Source organism: Alnus glutinosa, chromosome 10 (genome assembly GCF_958979055.1).
Source record: "Alnus glutinosa chromosome 10, dhAlnGlut1.1, whole genome shotgun sequence".
Lineage (NCBI taxonomy): Eukaryota > Viridiplantae > Streptophyta > Magnoliopsida > Fagales > Betulaceae > Alnus > Alnus glutinosa.
This window is the reverse complement of record NC_084895.1, coordinates 2,431,440-2,455,548: the sequence shown is the minus strand read 5'-3', so window position 1 is coordinate 2,455,548 and position 24,109 is coordinate 2,431,440. Positions and strand designations below refer to the sequence as shown.

The following is a 24,109-nucleotide window of genomic DNA, read 5'->3' as shown; positions in this document are numbered from 1 at the left end:
TTTTTTTTAAAGGAAATTGTCATGCCCCCCCCCCCCCCCCTCCCTCCCTCCCTCCCTCCGTCTCTGCTTATATTGACATGTAGTACTATATAAAAAAAAATTAAAAAAAAAATTGAAAAAAAAAAAAGAAAAAAGAAGAGGGCCACTATGGGATGGTCAGCCACCCCTCTTCTTTTTTCTTTTTTCTTTTTATTTTTTTTTAATTATTTTTTAAAACTTTTTTTTTATATAGTGCCACATGTCAACTTCAATGGTTGACACATGGCAATGCGTTAAAATTTGGACAAAAAATTTAATAGATGTACCAAATGAATTTTTACTCATAATTTAAGTACCACATATGATACAAAACAAAACTTAGGTACTAAATTTAAAAACATGTAAAATTCAGGTACCAATGAGTTATTTAACCTATTGTGTTAATGTACTCTCCTAAATTTTACGTTATCAATGTCATTCACAAACTACCAATTGTGTTAATGTACCCTCCTAAAATACAAAAAAAAAAATGTTAATGTCCTCCAAAGACCAACAAAAAAAAGGCAAAAGTGACCCTAAATATTTTTCAATAAGACAAAAATGTACTTATAAAGTTGAAAAATAAAATAAAACAAAATAATAATAATAATAATAATAAGTTTTTTTAAAAAAAAGGTACTAAAAAATCCAGAAAAAAAAGAAAAGAATTTTAATTTTTTTTCGAGGTTTTTATTTATTTATTTATTAAATTTTGGATAAATTATTATTAAACTCAATGATGAGTTTGAATGGACGTGAAGTTGGACATGGACCAAGAGCCGGAGCGAACAATTCAACGACAACAACCGGCCTATATAAATGGAGCGGCAATCGCCACGTTGCGCGCCATGAGGCCATGAGGTCTCCTCTTCGGTTGGCCGTTGTTTTTTCTTCTGCTTCCATCTCTCCTCTGAAAGCATCACACTCTCTTTGTTCTCACAATCACGTAGGGTCCTGTTTGGCTGCCAAGAACAAACTCTCAGAATCCGCCATGGAGAAAAAGCACTCTCAAGGTAGGAGTAACTTTTGCTTTTCTGCAGATTAACCATTTCCACTTCGATCGGTTCCTGGGTTTGTATCTTTCTTGTGAAAGTTGCTGTTTTTTTGCTTGTTTTAACCATTTCCGCTTTGATCGGTTTCTGGGTTTGTATATTTCTTGTGAAAGTTGCTGTTTTTTTCCTTGTAAATATGGTTATGACTTTTCAAATGCTTTGTGGGGTTCTGAAGACAAAAGGGATCAGATAAGGGAAGCCCATTACAAGGAGTCATGCGAGAATAGTGAAAGAAAGCACATTTCTGATGATATCATTCCTCATATTCTTCACCTGTGAGTTTCTCACTCTTTCTATCTCACACACAGACAGAACAACACATGTAGAATTTGAATACTAAAACTATCTGGGTTGTGCTATGCCTAACCATTAGCTTGGGTGATTTTATCTTGTTACTAATAGGTATAATGATCAGCAGTGGTTCTTTCCCAATAAATTAATACTTAATTGTTTCTTCGCAGGATATATCGGAAAATTAGATATTTTAAGAACGATGGAAAAATTACATTTATTTTTTTCTTCTTGTACTCTTATCTTAATTGTAATTAATCTCTTTAACTTTTTGAAGTATCAGTAAATCTTTCTTAATTTTGAATTAAATTGAAACGATGACATTTGTTTGTTCATTTTCCACCCAAACTAGTAGAAAAAGTGAATCTGATAAGCATGTGATGAAATGTGACAGAGGAGTCTCAAGCTTTCTATGTTTCCATTCAAATTTTTCTTCACCATAAGAAAGCGCCTTGGATAATTTAAAAACCAATTGGGTATTTTCGTTTTGTTATCTTTGTGCAAATAATTTTGGTCTCTCTTCTCATTGTATGTATTCACACGTTCTTTAGGGCCCTGTTTTTCGCGTTGCATGTTTAGCCTCATTTGGGCAAATAATTACTCTACTTGAGTCTCCTTTATTTCCATATTCTTATACCTCCTGTTCTTGACACAATATATTTTGGGTTTCCTTTAGCGTCTAAATCATTTGCAAATGGATCATTTCTGTATTTGTTTCATCTCTCTCTCTCTCTCTCTCTCTATGCGCGCGCCTTTTCTTTTTTCCCTGTTTTCTGAGTATCACGTGTTTAGTTAAAAGGTTATATTTCTGTTTTATTCCTTTGTAAAATTATGAAAAAGGAGTAAAAGACACTGTACAATAGAAGTGTTAAATAGATGATGAAATGGTTTCACTTTTATTGGTTTATTAAGTCACATAGTTTGCCTCTTCTGAATGTGCATGTGCTGTTAGTTTGGATGGGAAAATTAACAATAAAGAGGTAAGCTGTGATTAGGTTATACGCCAGGGAGAGTTATATTGTAATTAGGTTAAACGATAGCATTCAAACCTAGAAAATTCCTATTGTTACTACGCTCTTTCTCCTAATTCTTTCTTGCTTTCTTGGTGGAGCAACTCATGGTGAAGTCGGCAACACAAGATGGTTGTAATTATTGTTTCAGTTTGAGAAAAAATGGTTGTCAAGTTATGGCTACATTTAAGCAATGAATTCGCTTTGTTGTTGATTCAGGTAAGGCAGGTTTGATGGTTCTAGTTACCTGCTTGGGCTTGCAAGCCTACACACATAAAAGGCACTGCATCACAATTTTAATTTGCACAAAATGTTATTAACATGTCAATGTGTTCAATGCAATCATAGAAATCTAATGGGTATAGAAGGATAAATGAAGAGTTTTCTTCAAATGTCAAGGTGTTTCCATTATATGGATTCCATGTCCCAATGTTTTCTATTGATAAGTAATTCTTATTTGCTTCAAAACCCATCACTTATTATTTCAAAGTTTTCACCAGAAGTTTCTCATGGATTATTTCAGATATGGATCTTGTGCAACACCTCGTGACTTTGAAATATATGCTCCGGATGCTTCTTTCGAGGATCCGCTCATGTGTGCTAATGGGTGGGTATTGGTTTTATTTGGATTATACTGAAGAGAAATATAGGCTCAATGATTATATACCAAAACTCTGCAATTGAGTGGGTAGCCTCTGCAGATTGAAAAAATGAACGTGCTTCTTGTGCAAGTCAGGAAAATTTGGAATGTTTATTTTAATTGGTCTGGTCGCAATGTTTCATCATTTTTCATCCAAGTGCCATTGCTTTCAGATGGAGCAGCATGTCATTTAGTTAGAGAGTTTAGGAAATATCTCTGGTTTATTTCCAGGAAAATAGCATCTGAACAGCTTTCCTCTACATTTTATGGGACCATAATTCTTTCTTTTTTGGACTTTATTTTCAGCTGTTAGTATTCCCAAAGATTAAACCTTTAATTAAAATGAGGGATGCAGGTAGTACTTACTACTGTGAAAAGGATTTTTTTCTCTTCCTTCTGTCTTTTATTTTGAGAAGTAGGTAATATGAAAGCAATTTAGTAATATTTGAAGGAAATTTAGTTGTGTTGGGAACACAATGTTCTAAGCAAAATTTACAGTTTCTCATAGGTTTTCAAAACACCTTCAATTTTGAGCTTTATGCATTGTGCCAATCATAAATGCCACCATTGCTTCTGGCAACATATCTTATCCTCAGAACGAGCCAAATTAATGTTCTGTTTTCTGTTGGAGGTGCTAGTACGCAATTTGTGTACTTTATTATCATGCATCAAATAATAGGTGAAAGTTCGAGTCATTTCTAGTTGGAGATCATATTACTATTTGGTGCATGGATCTTCTTTCCAGCCAAAATACTCGCACTATTTTTCCATATTCAACCAAAGACGTATAAAAAAAGTAGACCATCTGCTTCCTAATTGGTTGAATAAGCTGCTTCTTGGTAAAAATTCTATCCTTGGTTTTATACTGAACTGTCTCTGCAGGAAGTGTTAAAGATGTCTCACTATAAATTTTCTCGTTATTGTTTCAATTCATATTTTCAGAAAAGTGCATTCCATTTTAGTTGGTTGAAAATTTTGATACATGCATTGACATATGAATGCTTTTTATCCCACAGCGGTGAAAGAACTTTTTCACTCTTTCACATACTAGGGGATTTCACTTTGAAAATAATATGATCTATACTAATGGATTGGGGTCCTTACGTATGCCATTTTTACTACTATAAATGAAACAAATTAGACTTCTTAATTCTCTTTCATGTTTTGGGGATAAATATTTTCAGCTACGAGCAAATTGTGATGAATTTTGTCTCTATTTCCATTCATTTTTTGATGTATTTCAATTGATTCATCTGAAATCCTCTTATTCTTATTAAAATAGCCACATTTTTTTTTTTCTTGGTATCTCTGATTACTTCAATCTGTCTTACATAATTTCTATTATTGATTGTTCAGGGTGAAGCAGATAATATCAGCATTCTATTCACTTTCCAAGGTTTTGCTTTTTTTGGCTTTGTTGATTATTGTTTTGTTTCTTATCAAGCGTCATTTATTGGAGGCATATATTTTAAACTTAATGAGCACATTCAGTTTTGTGAAAGTTTTCTTATAATTTCAGATATTTTTCCTAAGAGAAAAACTATAATAAAGAGTTATGAAATTGAATACCAATACTGTTATTTTGCTCTTTACTCCCCTCTCGTGGCCAAACTTTGGAGCTTGCTACCTGCTCTGTGATCATGTCTATTAAGTAGATACAGAGTGCAGGAACAATTATAGCTGACATGAGACCCCAGTATTAAATTGACAGAGGAAGTTATTTTCCCTAAACCTGGAGAACAAAACTTGTTTTACTTAAAACCATCTTGTTGTTCGGAGAATTTTAACATCTTTACTCTTCCTTAAAGTTTACCAGCTTTCACTTGAATCTTATCTTGTTTTAAGTCGATTATTCTTCACTGCTGTCTGATTTTTTTGAAACACTTGGCTATTCTTTCCCATGATTTCTAGATCTTTAGCGAATCAAGAATTGTGGAATATACTGTTGAAGAAAATTTAATTTCTCCCGGATAGCAAGAGGTTAGAAATTTCATTTGCTCCTCTCATCAAATTTAATATTTTTTCTAGGTTAAAAATATTCAGTTTGGGTTGATTCTTTATATAGACATTTAAATCCATGTGTTCAACTCCAGATATCAATGGACAACAAGCAACTCTACAAGTTCTTAGGGAAAAACATAGATATGATATCACTCATCAAGTTGTACGTTGTGGATGGGAAAGTTGTTCGCCATGAAGATTGGTATGCACTAAATTTTTTCATTGTTCATGTGTTCCATTCAATCATTAGTATATCTTGATTTCATATAACACTGAACACATTAGCTGTATTTTGAAATGCAACTCCTTTACAAGCAATAATTTCCTGGTTATTTTCTTTGCTAACTTTGTTTTAAAAATATATCCTCTTTTAATGACTTCTCTCATGTTTTCCCTTTACTTTGTTTGCGCTTTGTAAATTTAGAAGATAATAATCATTTTACTGCAAGTAAAGGATATAACATATGGCTCATAAATATTTGTTGAACTATGAGAATTGGGTACAGTGAATGAAGCCACCAATTAGGGTATTTATATTTCTTCATCAAATGTTACATGAAATAAGTTGTCGCTTTTCTCTCTATTTTCCATATATTGTGCTTGGACTCTGACTTCTGTGTTGAGTTATACTTGGCTTGAGGCAGCATGGTCAAATATGCCAAAAACTGAGAATTCTTGTAATTAGGTTTGGAATATTTAATTTGATAAAATGGCCTAATATAATAGCTCCACCTCCTAAACCACATTTAGTTGGTCTCATATCACATAATGAAATCATAACGGAGCAAACCCAAAACTCAAATCACATAATGAAATCAAATTTGGAAGGATTTAGACCCAACAAGATTAAACTCCCAAACAAATTGGTGTGTTTTCCCCCCCTAATTCGACCCCCTAACCATGATTCCCCCAAGTTTGACTAAAACCCTAACTGATTCAGGATTAGCATACCCTATTTCAGCTACCTAAGCGAAATCAATGAGGTGTGTAAAGACCAAAAAATTAAATAAAGGGTTTAACAATTAATAAATGATATTTATAAATAGATGAGATTAATAATTAGATTTTAAGTGATATTTCTATTTATATTGTTTAAATTAAATATAGGATTGAGTCTTGATTGATAAAAGATGGAAAGAATTAGATGGGGCAAAATTACAATTTAGAAAATATAGAGGCTAGGATTGGAAAAGACCAAGGTTTGGTCTTATCCACAGCCACAGTGAGACAGAGAGAGTCGGAGAGACTGAGGGAGGAGAGAAACAGAGAGAGGGGATAAGAGATTGAGAGAGAGACCGAGAATGAGAAGAAAGGATCCCGTGGATCCGTGAGCTGGAGACCCGACGGAGAGAGCAAGGGGAGCCAATTTCCGGCAAGCCCGTGACCCGCAACCCGCCAGACCCGAGAGAGAAAACCAGGGCGGTTCGAGAACCCGTGACCCGTCTGTGTTTGAAACCCGAACGACCCACCGAACCAGAGACGATCCAGCGGCCTGAGATGAGATTTCCGGCGGTTGGAGGCCGTTCTCCGGTGGTTTCCGTCGGTAGTGGATTGCCCAGAACCCCACGAACCCGAGGCCTGCGACCCATGACCCGCTGAACCGTGAGGAAGACCCGGTCCTCCAGGAGTGATTTTCCGGCGAGTTTTCCGGCGGTCCAATAGCGATTTCCGGTGGATTTTCTGGGAAAATCCTCTAGGTAATTTCTTGTTAATTCCTAGTTGCTAATTTTGTTGATTTTGTGTTGATTAAAAGTGGGTTAGTCTTGATTTGATTATTGATAAATTATCCATAATGTTTTATGGATGATTATATGTTTTGGGGGTTCTTGATTTGCTGTGTGTGGGGGTGTTTGGCCGAGTGGTTGCTATGATTTCCAGTGTGTGTCTCGGCTGAACCGTGTGTGTGTCGACAGTGTGTGTGGGGGCTGTTTTGTGGATTTTGGATCGGTTGTGCTATGAAGATTTGATGATGAGTATTTTTAAGTGGCTTGTGTTCCAGTGGGTATGTGGGCGATGATAGTTTGTTCTATGTCCTGAAAAGTGTAAATGAGTGTTGAAATTGGGTGATGATGTTGGTTTATGTTTCTTTGTTAGAGTGAGTTTTAGTTGATCGGGTTGTTTCAATAGGTAGAATTCATTGTTTGGATTCCTTATTGCTTGAGATTGTTGTAGCCAAAAGTGACTGATGATTAATGGTAGGATTTCTTGTCATGTTTGCATGGATATGTTGATTTTGAGTTGGTGTTGGGCTTTGGTGTTTGATTAGGAGAGAGAGTGGGATGAAGTCTTGGGTGTTCATTTGGTGAAATATGGGCCGAATTGGATGGGTGTTTTTGGTGGAACCCAAATCTGGTTTTTGGTTAGTAATTTGATGATGTGGTTATTAATTATGTGGGGGTTTTGGAAAGAAATCTATCATTGCCATTTATGTAATGAATTGAGTTAAATGGTATATGAGATTGTATTTTAGAAGTTGGATTTGGTAATTCCTTTTAGTGGCCGATTATATGTAGTTTTCGTTGAGGATATTACTTGGATTTGTGTATAAAGTCATTGGAGAATGTAGTCTCGGGAAAATAAGTGTATGTAATTTCATAGAAAACTATATATGTGCCTCAACCTAATCTAAAATAAGTTAACAAGTTTATAGGAACACATAAATTAATATGAATCCAATATGGGGTGATTAAGTAGCTAATCCATCTATCCATGTACACCAAGTATTTTAGGGTATTATCGGATTAGGTTCAAGCGTTGTATGCATATATGTATGTATGTGTATACGTATGCATGTATGTGAACCAAATATACATTGCTAACCTATGTGAATGAATAACAAGCCATTAAGAGATTAACAAAGGTAATATGACGTGATAATAGTAAGCAAATAAAATAGTAAACGTAACTTAAAGATAATTGGATGAAAATATGAACCAAGACCTAAACGCTAATCTAATAATAGCTTAAGGTATCTAGATAGCTAGAAGCGAGTGACGTGACTTGTGAGCATGCGGGTAGTTAAGATGTCATAGAATATGGGATTCAATAGTGTAGTCTAACGATACCAATGTTTGTAGGATAATGTCATTAGAGACTTCAATGGGTTCTCCAATGTAGAGTTCGAGTCATGAGTCCAATGCAGCCCAGGTGAGTATTTTACTCACTGAGAAGTGTTATTTTCATATATGAGGAATTGCAAAATATATATCGTTTTACAAATCTGAACCAACTGTATGTTGATTATGATCTGTTTTGGATTATTTTAGTACTTGTGAGTATGTTGAAATTATGATGATGCTTTGAAGTATGAATATGATATGTGGAGTTTGAATGAATGGTGTAACTTATGTTACGGTTAGGAGTTTTGAAAACTGTGATCGCAATGGAACATGAATATGACTTTAGCGTGAGTTAAGTTATGCAAATTGTTTAAGAAATGACATGTTGAATTGTTTATGTCTTTATAAAGAAAGCATGTGTTAAAGGCATGATTCAAGAAATGAAATGTATTGTTTTAAGGCATGAGGCATAAGCATATGAACGCTAAATGTGCATCGAAGTGAGATTTACAACCCACGGGATACAGTAATCTCAAAGGGACAAGTCCCAGGGGCAAGCCCCATACAAGTAATCTCAAAGGGACAAGTCCCAGGGGCTTGGCCCATACAAGTAATCTTAAAGGGACAAGTCTCAGTGGCAAGCCCCGTACAAGTAATCTCAAAGGGACAAGTCCCAGGGGCAAGCCCCATACATGAAAACTTGCATGAGCATGTATAACATGGTTTATATGAATGTAATGTTTTTATACTAAGAGTAGTTTTGCTAGATGTATTAGTATGCATAAGTCTCAATGGAAAAGTGCTTATGTATATTTCTATCGGATGGTTGCATGATTTAAATGTCATTGTTTTCTAAGTCTCACTGAATCAAAAGTAATACAGTAGGTGTAGATATAGGTAGTATGCTTAAAATGTTTTCCATTAGTCGGTGTTTGTTGTATCAGCTACGGGGATTTTCAAACAAAAGCTTATAAAATTGATAGCTGTTATAGTGTACGCATGACTATAAAAGAAAAGTGGATTCTTTGTGAAAACTTAGTGAATAGTATACCTCTGAGGTCTTAGTGTATTTATTTATGCTAAGACGGTGGGCTCACAATTCCACCTATATGGATGTGGTAAACCCCCACAACCGTATAGATGTTCCTTTGGCTGCAGGTATTCCGGTCGAAGTTGATGGTGTTGTAGAAGTATGCTTGGGGTATTATGACTGACGCACGCCGCGACGGTTGTAAATGTCGGACCATGGGTTGTCCACTATTTTATAGGTTTGTTTATAGCTTGTGACGCTTGTGTCACTTGTTAATGTATAAAATCATTTATGTGATGTATTTAATTTGATGAAAGATTTAATCTTGTAGTTATTTAATGGCTCTTTGTTGTAAATATTTGTGATAGATGTTTAAGAGGTGATTTGCACTATTAGATTATATTTTCCGCTGCATAGTAGATAGATATTATATTTTGATTTATCAGGTACATATTTTGGGGCATGTACCATATGTTGGCTTTGCGACATATCGTCGTGCCACTGTGAAGATCCGTTTGTATTTTAAAGGATTAATATTTATGAAATGTTTTGTTTAATAATATATATATAAAAAAAAAAAACAAAAAAAAAAAAACCTGGTCGTCAGAAGGTGAAACCTAAAATCTTGACAATCATGGACCCAAAAGTCCTACTCCAGAAATCTCTTATCAATATCAACCCTAATCTGAACTCAAGGTGAAGTTTGGGGTTCTTACCTCCTGGAGTTTGGGCCTTAGCAATTTACAGTCATGGAACACCTCTAATCTCTTGAGCAAAGCAACCAAATATTGTTCCATCTCTTCAATCATTCACTTTCTCACTTTTCTCCCTAGTTTATTCTAACATGTAGGCAGCTAGGTTTAATGTGTGAAGCTGGAAGCACTCTTTTTAAAATTAGAATATTTTGCAATTCTTAGTCAAAATTTCCTAAAATCACTTAGACCCTACTACATAATTGTTCTCTCTCTCAAGACCACTAATAGGCAGCTATTGATGCCAGAGCTCTCTAGAAGAAAAAAGTTATTCCAAATAATGAAAATACACTTAATAAAAATTACAATTTATCTAGGGTATTACTTATTTATTCTGCAGTATACCAATCTTTATTTACGGGTTGCTATGACATGTAATTCTACCAATGCACAAACATTAAAACTGACACGAAATGGAATAGTTTATTGGAAATCAATATTACCTTGTTCAGCTGTGCTGCATGAAATTGATATCTATTATAGTTTTGTTTCCCTACACATACATGTATGTTCATGGATTTGATCTTCTTCTTTTCTATTCAGTCATGCATAAAGGTTGCACTCGACTTTGTCTTACCTGAAAATGTTGGTGAGTGCATCTGTTTGACTGAAGAATTCCGTATACTTTCCCAAAATCATAGGGCTAAGGAGGACAAATTGGAGGTATGCAATTGCATGTATCTTTACGACATCATCTAAAAGTGTTTATATACCATTTTGTGTGGTAGAATCATGTTCCAGTTGTGCTTTCTTGTACAATGATGCAAATGGTTAAGCATTTCACGAGTAGTGCTGTGAATATCCTACTGCTATATTCTGTAGTTTTCTTATGTGTCATGCTTTAATTTCTGTATCTTTAGCTCACTGATTGCTGGTGAATGTGCATATTTTTTGTAGTGGTATCTTCATGGAGTGTGTGTGTGTGTATATATATATATATATTAAATATGTTATGTATGCATTATTTTGAAGCCTAGTTAAACATATTCAATCCATGACCTCTTTTACCTCCATCACTGCTGTTGATTCTACTTGCATTGCTTTACATGCAAATATCTGGTATCCTCAAGGGTGGTACCTATCCTATTGCTGCGTGCTAGTACTTGATAATTGTAGTAAAGTTGCATAATCCCCATTTGAAATATGTTGGTAGATATTGATTTTGGTGTGCATTAACTTCAGTTTAATCCTGGTGCATGCTCAGTGTAGTGGGGTTGGGCAGGCTGAAATTGATGATATTATAATTGTATAATGCGAAATATTTTCCTTCTTAAACAAGCAAAGTATAATCTTGTGTGTAAGGTTTTTGATCTCTGCTCTGCTTAAAACAGGTGAAGAAAATGATTGTTTATGCTATGAGCCATGTTGTCAAAAGGCTGGAGCAGAAAACCAAGGTTAGTCACTATAGGTTCATGTGAAAGGTTGTGTTCATAAATGTGCCTGCCACTCTTTCAGCTTCAATATGTAGGCATTTTCTATTGACTAATTCTTTTGATTTTTATCATTAGTTCTGACCAACCATGCTCCCATTTACGTGATTGTACAGAACAATCTTGTTTACCACCTTTTTACTAATTATTTTTTGATTTAATTATGCGCCACTGTAGTTTTTTTAAGAACTTTCGTCTTAATTTATGAAGTTTAGCATAACTGGACCTGTTTTTTTACATGTCTCTCCTTATTGGACCCTAGTTAGTTCTTTGTTATTTTTTTTTTCAAGCTGTGAATGCAAAATCTAGATTACATGTACTGTTAAACAATTTATGTTCAAATAACTTTCTTTGTATGTTCCAAATTCCTTACAGATATTTATGCCTCTACAATACCTTGTCATCTATAATAATCATTCTTTATTATTTTTTATTTGCATTTATTTTCTAAGTACAGAAAGGGACCATTCATGCCCTTAAAAGTGATACTGAAGATGATTTAACAATTATGATACAGGGATCATTCTCATTGAAATGAATTTTGCAATGGGCAGGAAAATATTTCTAAAGGGTTTGTTTGCATTTAAGCTGCAAGCATGCATGCTTATGCTTTATTCTTTCCCTCTTTATCCTTCATGCACAAATAAATATTTATGCACAACATAATTTGCATTTATAGTAGCTGGTTACATTTTCCTGGTGGGTGCACAAATTTTGCTGATGAAATCAAAAATGAGTTTTCAAATGTCTTCATGGGTCAATTTGCTATGAAAAATTTTAATATCCTTTTTTCCTTGAGGTTCCCCTTGCCCCTTTTCTCCTATTTATATATAGCTTCATCATTTTTGCATGGGAAATGTTACTTGTGTTTTGATGACAGCCGTCTGAATTGCTGTTGTAAAGGCTTCCATTATGTGGCCCATGTCTTGTGCTCTTGCATTTACTTTTACCTTCTGAAATAACCTGGTTTTATATTATGATTTTCAGTTGACTGCAGTTTCTGCCTCAGAAGATTGAGAGTAGGCTCAACTTAATTGGTGAAGATATTTGAGGGTGAAAAATAATTGTACTTGGATCATGGATAGAAACGTCAGATGATACTTGTACTGTAAATCTGTGATACTTGTACCATGTGGATAATGTTTGCAGCCATATCTATTTTTGATTGGTTGTATGAATTATCATGCAATCATTAGAATATGGTGGTAAGCACTAAGCAGTGGCATCTGTGATTGGTTTTCATTAAGTATGCTTGCTTTAATTCTTTGGCTTTGAACTGCTGATGCCTCAGTAAGAAAAACGAAAACAAGAGAAGCTACTGTAATGATCTTGCCTTACATTATAGAACAGTCAATTTTCATTGGCTGGATTGATGTTGAATGGACTAACTTCACTAATCTTTTTGAAAACATTGGCTTTGTTTGTTTTTTCTTTTCAAACAAAAATATTAACAAATAATTTAAAACACGAAACACTCAATTATTTTCATTTTTAAGTCACGTCAAAACGCTTTTTCAAACGGTTGATTAGCCATTTGTGACTCGATGATCCAATTTAATTGACCACTAACTCTGGTGCTCACTGCTCTGATGTTTTGGATCATGGCCTGTAGTACGAAGAAGATGGAAGCAACGTGGGTGAAGGAAGTTGAACTTCTAGGGGTGGCCATGTATAGGGAGTTACGTGTAGTTTCAGTGGGTGGGTCATTAGAAGGTAGGAAGAATTATTTTGTCTTGTATTGTGATCTTGCTCCTGCCCAAAAAGGAGTTTTTTTCACAATTTAGTTTACTCTGTTCTACCCTGTTTTCCTTTTCCTTTCGTGAGTTCTGTTGCTTGCTTTGGTGTTGTCGACCATAGCAGCCATGGTTGCTTCTTCAAGTACTCTGGCTTGAATGATGAGCAAATGGGTTTCTTTCCCACTCATCCACAAAAAATAAAGAAAGAATTTTGAGAAATGGGTTTGATTACTCAGAATTCAGAAATGGGTTCGTCATAATTCACAAAGCAACAACCAAAAATAATAATAATAATAATTTTGGGTTTGGTTCTCGAGGCTTGATTTTTTTGCTTTTTCTCATATGTAGTTCAGATGAGAAAAGGCTAGAAAATTTGTTGTGAACCATATCTTCATCTTGTTGAGATAAAAGAAAGACAAAAACAAAAACAAACGTCTATTACTTCGCTAAAATCTCAACCATCACTCTGACCAAGACATTCACTTTCCTCCCGATTTTCTCTATCTCCAAACACGGGTACTTACACACCCTCTTCAATTAGAGTGCAATTTATAGTTTATTTATTTTTTCATTATTATTTGTCTCATCCACTCAGACATGGCGGGTTGTTTCCTATGAGCATTCACAGCAGCTTTCTTATAGGATCTTGTTCCTTAAATTTTAGAAAAAATTTCAAAAAAGTCATAAAAAAACCACCCACAGCTGCTTCCCTATATTTTTATGTTCTCTGGGAATGCTACAGTGCTTCCCAATGCATAGGAAAATACTGTAGCATTCCCATTAATTTGTTTATTCACAAAATATATTATTTATTTCCTGCTTTATCTTCTCTTTCCTAATTTTAATTAAAGTAAAGGTAAAAAAATATATTATATCTCTCATATTTTATCTTCTCTTTCATACATCCAATCTCCCATCCCAGGGCCTTGCTCTAGCAGGACAAACACCAAGTAATGGCCAATTTCAGATGGTAAACCATCAAAGTAGAAAATTAAGCACTATTAAAATCAACAATTTTAATCTGGATCAGTTTGAAGGAACGAGAATGAAGAAAAATAAAATTAGAGGCTAGAATTAGGTTTTAATTATTTATATTTTAAGGTGCCTAATGCATATATATATATATATATATATTTGTCTTTCTTGTTTGTTTTGCTCGAGTGAAAATGCATGATAATCAACAAAACCATCGAATATTCAAGTATTGAGAGGGTCGGAGCTCTTTCTTCTTCTTTCTATATATATGTAAAATTTTCGATCATTTCAGGCTGGTGGGAATGAAAATCTAAACATTAAATCCTCAGTCTTCATCATCGAATATATATATTAAAAAATAAAAATCGGTTAACCCGTTATTAATCGGATTTTTAAATTCCTATAACTGGTAATTGCAACCGACCTCAGTGGTTATCTAATTGCGGTTATTTGTGGTTAAACAATTATTCAGTTAGCAATTGTTGTTGGTTATTAATGGTTTACCGTTATTAGCTGTTAATAACCGCCTCGATTGTACACTCGTACCTGCCATATCTTCAAGCTGAAGGATTTTGGTGTAAGACCTTTTCTGCCCTTTGAAAGACAAGCGTTGACCAAAATAGCAGTTCGATTTTCAGCATAGCTGTTGGATTTGATCACCCTTCCATTGCCATGAGATAGGAAGAGAGGAAGGTAGCGATCAAGATCGTCTATAATTATTTGTCCGAATTGTAGATGATTCAGATAGATAGTTATGAGAGAACACTTGTAGGATTTACCTGACTAAATAAAAGTTGGGTTGCCCAACCACATATCCGGTCAAGTAGGTCCCGTAAGTGGTATCTCATAATTACCTGCTCGAATCGTCTACCGTTCGGGCATATAATTGTAGACGATCTTAATTCGAAAATAGAGATTATTATCCTCTACAATTATAAAGAAATTGTAAATACTCAAATTACAAAATTTAGATCGTTTATTTACATCAAAACACTTAAAAAATGACATTTATTAAAATTGTGGCATGTTATCGAAGCATAAAGAATTTTCCTTACAAAAGAGTTCTTATTCATTTTTATAGAGATGTTTGTTCTTCAAAAAATCAAAATACAATTTTTGCTTAAATTTTTTTAAAACATATAAAAATAAAAACCTAAGAAAAATATACTCTATCCTAGTAACGTATCACTTTCTTTATAAATGACATTTTTGAAACATTTCAAGGTAAAGAAACGGTCTAAATTTCTTGATTTGAGAATCTGATCGGAACGTAATATATGTGGTCTAATCCATGTGCAATTACTCTTCTTTACTGACCTTCACCGGCCTCTGCCAAAAGATTTGAAAACCCATTTTGGGCCTTGTGTTCTGACTGAGGTGAGGGCTGATTTTACATCCGCACAGTAGTCTGGTTAAAGGGTCTTTATCTCCCTTCCTTCTTCGACAAGCCATTACCCATGTCACCCGTTGAATTGCTGGAAGAGGACTGGTGTTCCATGGCTTCTTCTTGTTCCTCGACTTCCTCCCGCCGGTGAATCTGCTCCTATTTTTAGTTATATGTTAAACCTTGCTTGTCTGTAACATAGAGTAAACGAGAGAGCATGGGAGAGGAGGGGAACACATGGAGCCCAGATCATGAAGATATTTTCGTGCGGCTACTTGTCCAAGCAGTGGACCGTGGCGGCATTTCTCATGGCTCTGTAGGCAGCAAGACTTGGCCTGAAATTTACAACGTAATGCTAGGGCTGACAGACCTGGAGTGGACTTTGGACCAACTGCAATCCAAATACAACAAGCTAAGAACTGACCATAAGGAGTTCTCAGAACTCTTGATGGATAAAACTGGTTTTGGGTGGGATCCCATTACCAATACTGTCGTTGGCATGGAAGCACAGTGGCAAAGTTACTTGAGGGTAAATATCTAATCCCTACGATTTATACATTTTTATACAGTAAAGTTTCAAATCGTTGAATTTGTGGTACAGGTGAATAAAAAGGCATGTCGCTTTCGCAAAGAAGGTTGCCGCAACTACGAGCAATTAGGGATCGTTTTCAATCGTTCCAAAGCGACGGATGTTCTCCGTGAGGAAGAAGTGCTCACACACCATATACGAAGCGGTGAGCGGAAGAGTAAAGGTAAAGGTAAGCAATGTGTGACAGACGTATCAATGGGGGTCAGTAATAGATCTTTGAGGAGGTCTAAAAGTATGGTTGATGCGGAACGTTACATCATGTTCAAAGAGATTACAGAAATGGCGAAGGCGAGAACAGAGCAGCTAATTATCAAGACGAACCAGCTTAGGGCTTCGTCGGGGGTCAAAAGCGCCGGCATATCAGACCATCCAATGGCTCGCTGCGTTGATTTGCTCAACGAGCTGGCGCTGGAGTTTCCTGATGAGGTATATTGTAAGGCAATGAAGGAGTTGATGAGTGAGCAACTCCAGTGGGCTTTCATTAGGATGAGCCCCCATTGTAGAAGGCTCTGGTTATCAACATTGTTGCCCTAGGATCCCTGTTTCTGCTACTTGGCTTTCCTGATGTTGCTCGGTTGCTCCTGACTGCTGTTTGCTTGATGTTGTGGGTTATTTGATTTTGTATTATGTTGAACTTATTTGCTCCTCTGTATGAGCAAGTAATGGCTGTAAATATGTCAATAACTCTTTGCTATGTGTGATCTTTATGTAATAGTTGAATTTGTGATCTTTACGGTTCGTTTGGGTATTGAATTTTTAGAATTGGAATTGAATTCTAATTCTATTTATAAATATCGAGGTAAAAAATTGTGTTTGAGTGTTGAATTTTGAGATTGAAAAATATTATATTTTAATGGTAAGAAATGATTGAAAGTTTAAAAAGTTGTGTATAATGATTGGTATTTTGAAAAGTTGTGTGAAATAATAATATAAATAATAATAATTTATTATATATTGATTATTTAATTAAAAATAAATAAATAATTTTTTTAAAAAAAAATAATTGAAATAAAAATTAAAAAATAAAAAAATAAAATAAAAAATGAAGCAACTTGAATAAAACCCAGATTTAAATATTCAAATATTCAAATGTCAATATTCAAATGCCATGATTATTTTAATAATTACCAACATTAATTTTTATAACACCAGTTATTATATATCACTTTTCATACAATTCAATTATTTTCTATCATTAAAAAATATTTTTTTTCCAATCTCAAAAATATTTAAGGAATAATTGCACCACTGGTCTTTGGGATATTCTATAATTACGAATCACTCCTTATGGTTTAAAAAATTCATGGAAGGTCCTTGTGATAAACTATAATTATAAATCGATCCTTGAAATCAAATTATGTTAAAATTTTTTATAGATTCAGTTAAATGTCACGTCAGCACCACGCCAAACCAATAAGATGTCGACACGTGTCCATCTGAATAAAAAAAATAAATTTATTAAAAAAATAATAAATAGTTTTTTTAAAAAAAAAAAATAAATTTATTTATTTATTTTTAAAAAATTTAATATCAATCGTTATACACAACTTTTCATACAATCCAATCATTTCCAATCACTTTCTACCATAAAAAAAAATACTTTTTTTCTAATCTAAAAAATTCAACACCCAAACACAAATTCAAAAAGAATATGAATTTTATTCAACATCCAAACAAATTTTATTGTCTCGAAATCCGCAAAAAGATTTAGAATATTGTTCTTATTAAAAAAATTCAACACCAAAACGGATCATAAAGTGTTCAAAAGAATTAATCTAGGTTTACTTTAAAAAAAAAAAGAAAAAAAAAAAAAAAGAGAACTTCACTATAGGGTACCGAATTATAGGCCCTTTTGACTTAAAGGTATTGAACTTTAAAACGTCTAAAACTAGGGTATCCAAATTTTAAAACGACTCCATAACAGGTACTCCATTAGGATTTTGCAGTTAAATTCTGCTAAAATTTTTAAAATATCATTGTGTTTATTTTTTATAATATATTTTTTTTCAAATATTCAGGTATAAATATTTTTGCAATTTTTGTTAAATTCTAACTAACAACTAAATTGTAGCAATTTTTTTTTTGTTTTTTTTCATTTTTTTCCTAAAAAAGAGGGGGGTATTTTAGGATTTGACAGAATTTAATAGCAAATTCTAACGAAGTATTTATTATTGAAATGTTTTGAAAATTGGATACCCTAATTTGAGACGTTTTGAAGTTTAGTATCTTTTAAGTCAAATAGATAGATAGTTCGGTGGCATTAAGTAAAGTTCTCATAAAAAAAAAAAAAAAAAAAAAAAATCTTATGAGAAGTGCTACACTTACCAATTTTTTTATTTTATTTTTTCCAAAAGTTAATTTCTAATTGATGTGTCACGGATAAGATTTACTATTTTGAAAAATATTTCATCATCTTATGGGATGATGACACATTGTTTGAAAATCATTTTAAAGATAAAAATTTGGAAAGTAGAACATTTCCCCTTTCTTATTAGAGATACTGCCCTTAGGCCTGACTGCCCTTTTTCTCGTGGACTGCTTTTTCATGTAAAGCTACTTTCATTGAGGAGGCCTGATATGCAAGGAGACGGTTTACCGTCCCCCAACAGGCCGTTTTAAGTAAAAATTTGATTTTAATAAAAAGTTGTCTATGATGTGATATCATAGACAACTTTTTAATTGAAATCAAATTTTTTAATATAAAGAGGGTGTTTAACTGCCCCTAGAAATCGTTTCCCTTCATTGGGTCATGGGTTACAGGAGCAACCCATGAATTTCAAAACAGTTGCACAGCCAAAAATGGCAGTAGCATTTGTGCAAAGAGATCGAAAGGGAGAGGAAGATAGTCAAGTGCAAACATATTCACACCTATGTTGGCTTGTAAGGATTCTGTTGTTGTTGAGTTTAGGAATTCTTGTATTGTGCTTCCTTACTACGGTGGAAAGGGGAGTCTGCTTCTAATTAGTGAGTTTGATACCATTTAGAATATGCTTGCTGCCTTTCTTGGCATGTACCGTAGGCAATGTACTTCTTTATTTACCTACTTTCTTTTGGTGTCATGTTTTCCCACTTCACACTTGAATATGGTAGACAAGTGGTTACGGTTAGCGGTTATTGCTGCTAACTACAACTGCTTTGGGCAGTTATTGAATTTTCATAACTACAATCGCTCTGCCCTAAGTAGTTAGCGGTTTTAAAATAACAGCCGGTTAGTGGTTATTAAAACTTATAACTACACCGCACATCCGCTTTTTAGAAATGAGTCTATTTTGATGTTTTGGGGCTTCTTTGAGCATCTTTTTAGGGTCTATTTTAGATGATTTTGAGTCTTTTTTAAATAAGTAGAAGGCTTCATAATATAACAAAATTTCTCTTGAAGCAAAATTTCTCCACATGTACTCTGTATATGCATGATCCCCAACACTAACGTCAGTTGATATGCCACCCGTAACTATGGCTCGCCATTTCCACCATCCTCATTTCCTCTTTCTACAAAACTTGTCCAAGGCTTTCACTTCCAGCTGCTCCTATTGTAATATGTGTGTTACAAACATTATTTCATTTTTAGCCATCTTTAAATGTTTTACCATTTGGTATTAAAATATATTCATGAGTTTTTATGGCAAAGAAAAAAAATTGATTTATTAAAATATATATTTATGAGTTTTTATTTTGTAACCGTTGGTTATTAAAAAATTGTTTTTATGGCCTTTTAATCTTCAAACATTTTGTCATTATTAAAGTTTATTACTTTTGATTTGTAACGGTTAATAGTTATGAGTCTTATGACCGTTTGTCATTCATGAGCCTTAAAAGAAAATCTATAGTGCTAACATTTTTTGACCGTTTATATAAATTGAGTTCTCAATGCATTTGAGTACAATCTTCTTCTTTGGCTAAAACCTCTAACATGTTTTTCTAGTGTGCATTCATATATTTCAACGTGAATTGGGTTTTAAGCCATAAAGCTATTGTTATATTATTAGCTTTTCTACAAGAAAAATATTCTAAAGTCCCCCATCCACTTTGATCAAAGGGTTGTTCTATTTGATCTTTGTTATTGGAAGTGTGTCCTTAATGAAGATAGACGCTATAGTCTAATCCTGGGAGGTTGCGTGTTAAGAGATCCGATCACACCGAGTTATACACTCCGGGAGGCACGAATCAACCTTTAAGGACAACGCTCTTGCGTGATTCTATAGCATTGTGAGATATTTCCTTAATTTAATTTTAATCTCTTGTACAATATTTATTTTATTATTATTATTATTTCGGATCAATTTGGTCTAGTATCAACAATAATTTTTCAATCAATTATTTGTTTAACAATTATTTATTTAATTGTTAATTTTCATATTGATATTATTTTATTTCAATAAGAACTTTGTGCACCATCCAAAATTATTTCCAACAATCTTAAAGGTTGATTTACGTTGATGGTTGCACAAATATTTTGATTAAGGTGATAACAATGATATTTGAACTTATGAGAAGTCAAATACAATTGGAGTTTGCGGTATGCAATTCGCATACAAGAAAGATGAAATCAATTAGTGGTTGAAAAGATGAAGACTCTGTTGTGAAAAAAAATTATCTGATATGTTTGTCAGAAGAAAAGCTTGGTTTCATTTGTCGATATTGGAAGTGAAAATATTTTTGACAAAAAGAATTTTTCAATTATTTGAACTCAAATTTGTATTATTTAATTTGCTTGTCAAATAATCTTTTCGTGTTAGGTCACGAATCTTGCAATAAAAGTTGAGACTTTTATAGAATTTTAGAACTTAGTAATTTCTATTTTGTTGTGCTGAGTTTGTTGGAGAACATTCATATCTATTAATAATAACAAATGTGAATGATTACTTATGTTGTAAAAAAGAAAATAAACATTGCTAATTGTGTGCAAAGAATACTATTTTGCTAAATATTCTTGTAGGTAAGCACATGTAAGAGGAAGAGATGTGGTGTGTATGTTCAATTGATTGGTTTTCATGACACCCAATTGATGTGTAGTGACTTAGCCTATTTTGGAGGATCTTGGAGTAAAACTGTTGGCTCCGTTGTGAGTTCTTAAATTATGTTTTATATGCCTTGATTTTTTTTTTTAAACATGATATACAATTTCATTTATTAAAATGAAAAAAAAAATCAAGTAATGAAGGTGCTCCTTGATTGAATTAAAGCTGATGAAAAAATTATAATTATGTGAATATTGTATCTAATAAGCGGCATATGTTGATTGATCTATTTGGAAAAAAGAAATAGCATCTAGCACTTATGTTAGCTATGGAAGCTAGATTAGCACTTATGTTATTTCATCTATATCATTTAGCTTTCAATTTTCCTAACATGCTGATTATGAATAAAATATTTGTGATGATTGATGTTCCTATTAGAGCTCATTTATAATCGAAAAAAAATTTATCATATCGTAAAATTGATCATAACAATGACGTATTTATAACAATGAGCCAATAATAGTTGATTATTACATGGTTGAGCCTAATACTTTGCATATTTATTGTGGCTTAAGTTGGAAAGATTTTTTTCATCTTCGTAGAACTTGAAAAAATTGTTACAAGCAGTAATAATTATTTAGTGAAGTTCCTTGAAAAATCACAAGTGGTGATTCATATAAAAGAGAAAAAATAAAAAAAAAATAAAAAATCAATGCTTCAGAAAATTCTCAATTAAGAGAAAAGAAAGAAGAAAAAAAAATAACAGATCATACTTAGAGAAAGATGGGCTCATGTAAGTCACATTTCTTAAAGCACTTGTGTGCTGTTAATGAATATTTGATTTCTTATTCTTACTTGAGTTATTCATTAATATTTGATATGATAGATTTATGCATATAAATCTTGGCTACATCAAACGAATGAAAATAAATTATGAATGCTACAATTGTTAGTTTTGGACTATCCACCAATGTGTGGGGGAAGCCAATTTTTGGCTTGTTACATTTATAATAAAGTGCTTCATAAGAAAATTAGTAAAACTTCTTATGAACTTTTTAGAAAGATATTATTAATTCTATCTTGGAATACCTCAAAGTGTGGGGGTGTTTGGCAAAGATTATGTTGCCTGAGCCTAAAATAAGGAATCTTGATTCTAGAATTTGTGATTGTGAATTTATTGGTTATGCTTGGAGTAGTTCATGCTATAGATTACTTATTATCAAAAGTGATGTTTTAGATTACAATACTATTATTTAATCTAAAAATGCTATTTTTCTTGAGCATGTATTTCCTTTGAAAAATAAGGAAAAGTTATTGCATAAATCATTTGTTGCTTCTAATAAATTCGTTGATGATTTGCAAGAATTAAGAAGAAGCAAACGAGCTAGAAAAGAAATGAATTTCGGTAATAATTATATTGCTTATATTGTTGATGATGATCTAACATGTTATTGTGAAGCAATTAAATCTATTTGATGCATTTGTTTTGGTTAGAGGCTATAAATAATGAATTGGAATAAATTATGTCTAACCATATTTGAAATTCATTGAGTTACCTCCTTCAACCAAATCACTTGGTTGTAACTAGATGTTTAAGAAGAAGCTTAAACTGGATAATATGATAGATAAGTACAAGGCAAGCTTGATAGCTAAAAGTTATAAGCAAATGTCAAATGATGATTATTTAGTACTTATTATTTGTTTACTATAATTGCATATATAAAATGTTATTTGCCATTGCTTCTATTTATAAATTTGTTGTACATCAAATGGATGTCAAAGTTGTTTTTCTAAATGGTGAAGAGATTTATATGGAGCAGCCCAAGGGGCTTATAATCCTTGTTCAAGAATACACAAGTGTTCAAATTGGTGAAATCCTTGTAGGATTAAAGCAAGATCCTAAACAATGGCATAAAAGTTTGACAAGGTGATGTTGTCTACTGCATATTTGATTAATAGTGCAAGTAAATGCATAGCATGTTTTTACAATAATGAATGTGTCATTATTTGTTTATATATATTGGTGACTAGCTTGTTTATTTTATAAACTAGCATTGATATTGTGCATGAAACTAAAAGATCTCTTGCGTATAATTTTGATATAAAATAAATGGGTAGAACTAATGTCCTATTGGACATTAAAGCTCTTAGAGATAATGATTGCATTATTTTATCTCAGACATATCATGTTGAAAAGATGCTTAAAAGATTTGAGCACTTTGATTATTTGTCCATGTTTACACCATATGATTCAAAATACATTTGATAAAGAACTACGGTAATGTTGTTATGCAAGAAAAATATGCACAATTCATTGATATCTTGATATTTTGACAAGCTGTACATGCCCTGATATTGCATATGTTGTTGACATGTTGAGTAGGTATACTTATAATCGTACTATTGGGCATTGAGATGCTATCTCTAAATTGTTGAGATATTTAAAGGGCACAATTAATTTTGGCTTGTCATATTATGATTATTCTCCTTTATTGAAAGGATATTGTGATGCTCTGATTCAGATGAGCTAAAGTCTATATGTTACTTTATGTGTTTACTCTGGTTGTATGGACTATCTCTTGGAGGTCCCCAAAACAGACTTGCATAGCAAAGTTTACTATGGAGTCAGGGTTAGTTGCCTTGGAGAAGGCAGGAATTGAAGATGAATGGCTAATGAGCTTATTAATCAATTGATTTGCCTTTATATACTAATTCAGTTCCATTTGTGTTTTGATTGTGATTGACAGGCTGCCATAGCTCGAGCAAGGAGCAAGATCTATAATGAGAAAAGTGCACAATATTGTGAGGCAGCTTATTGAGACCGGTATAATGTCCATGGACTTTGTGAGGTCAAAAAGGAATTTGCAAATCCTTTGACCAAGCCACTAGTAAGAAGGCTGGTGAGTAAAGCATCGAGGGGGATAGGACTAATACCCAATTTATGACACTGTGATTGATACCCAACCTCTGTGATTGGAGATCCCATGAATGAGGTTTAATGGATCTTGTTGAGAAAATAGTGATGAGTCTATCCTTATGGTGTAAGACAGTACAAGATGCAGAGTGATTAATGATGAGTTTAAAAACTCTTAATGGATCCATAGTCCCTACGTGTTGGGATGGGGTGTTCCCTGCACACACTCTTGATGGATGCCACCTATGTGAGTGTGGAGGTGGTGCCGCC

General features: G+C 33.3%; 1 protein-coding gene and 1 pseudogene across 1 annotated transcript; both read left to right on the top strand.

Annotated features, from left to right (window-relative positions):
* The first annotated feature begins 793 nt into the window (after positions 1 to 793).
* LOC133880337 (uncharacterized) lies at positions 794 to 12,529 on the top strand (annotated as a pseudogene).
* A 3,011-nt stretch (positions 12,530 to 15,540) lies between these two features.
* LOC133878774 (L10-interacting MYB domain-containing protein-like) lies at positions 15,541 to 16,533 on the top strand. Its single transcript, XM_062317306.1, has 2 exons — positions 15,541 to 15,907; positions 15,980 to 16,533. The coding sequence occupies exons 1-2, from the start codon at positions 15,596 to 15,598 to the stop codon at positions 16,499 to 16,501; spliced, it is 834 nt and encodes a 277-aa protein (XP_062173290.1). The 5' UTR covers positions 15,541 to 15,595; the 3' UTR covers positions 16,502 to 16,533.
* Positions 16,534 to 24,109: the final 7,576 nt, after the last annotated feature.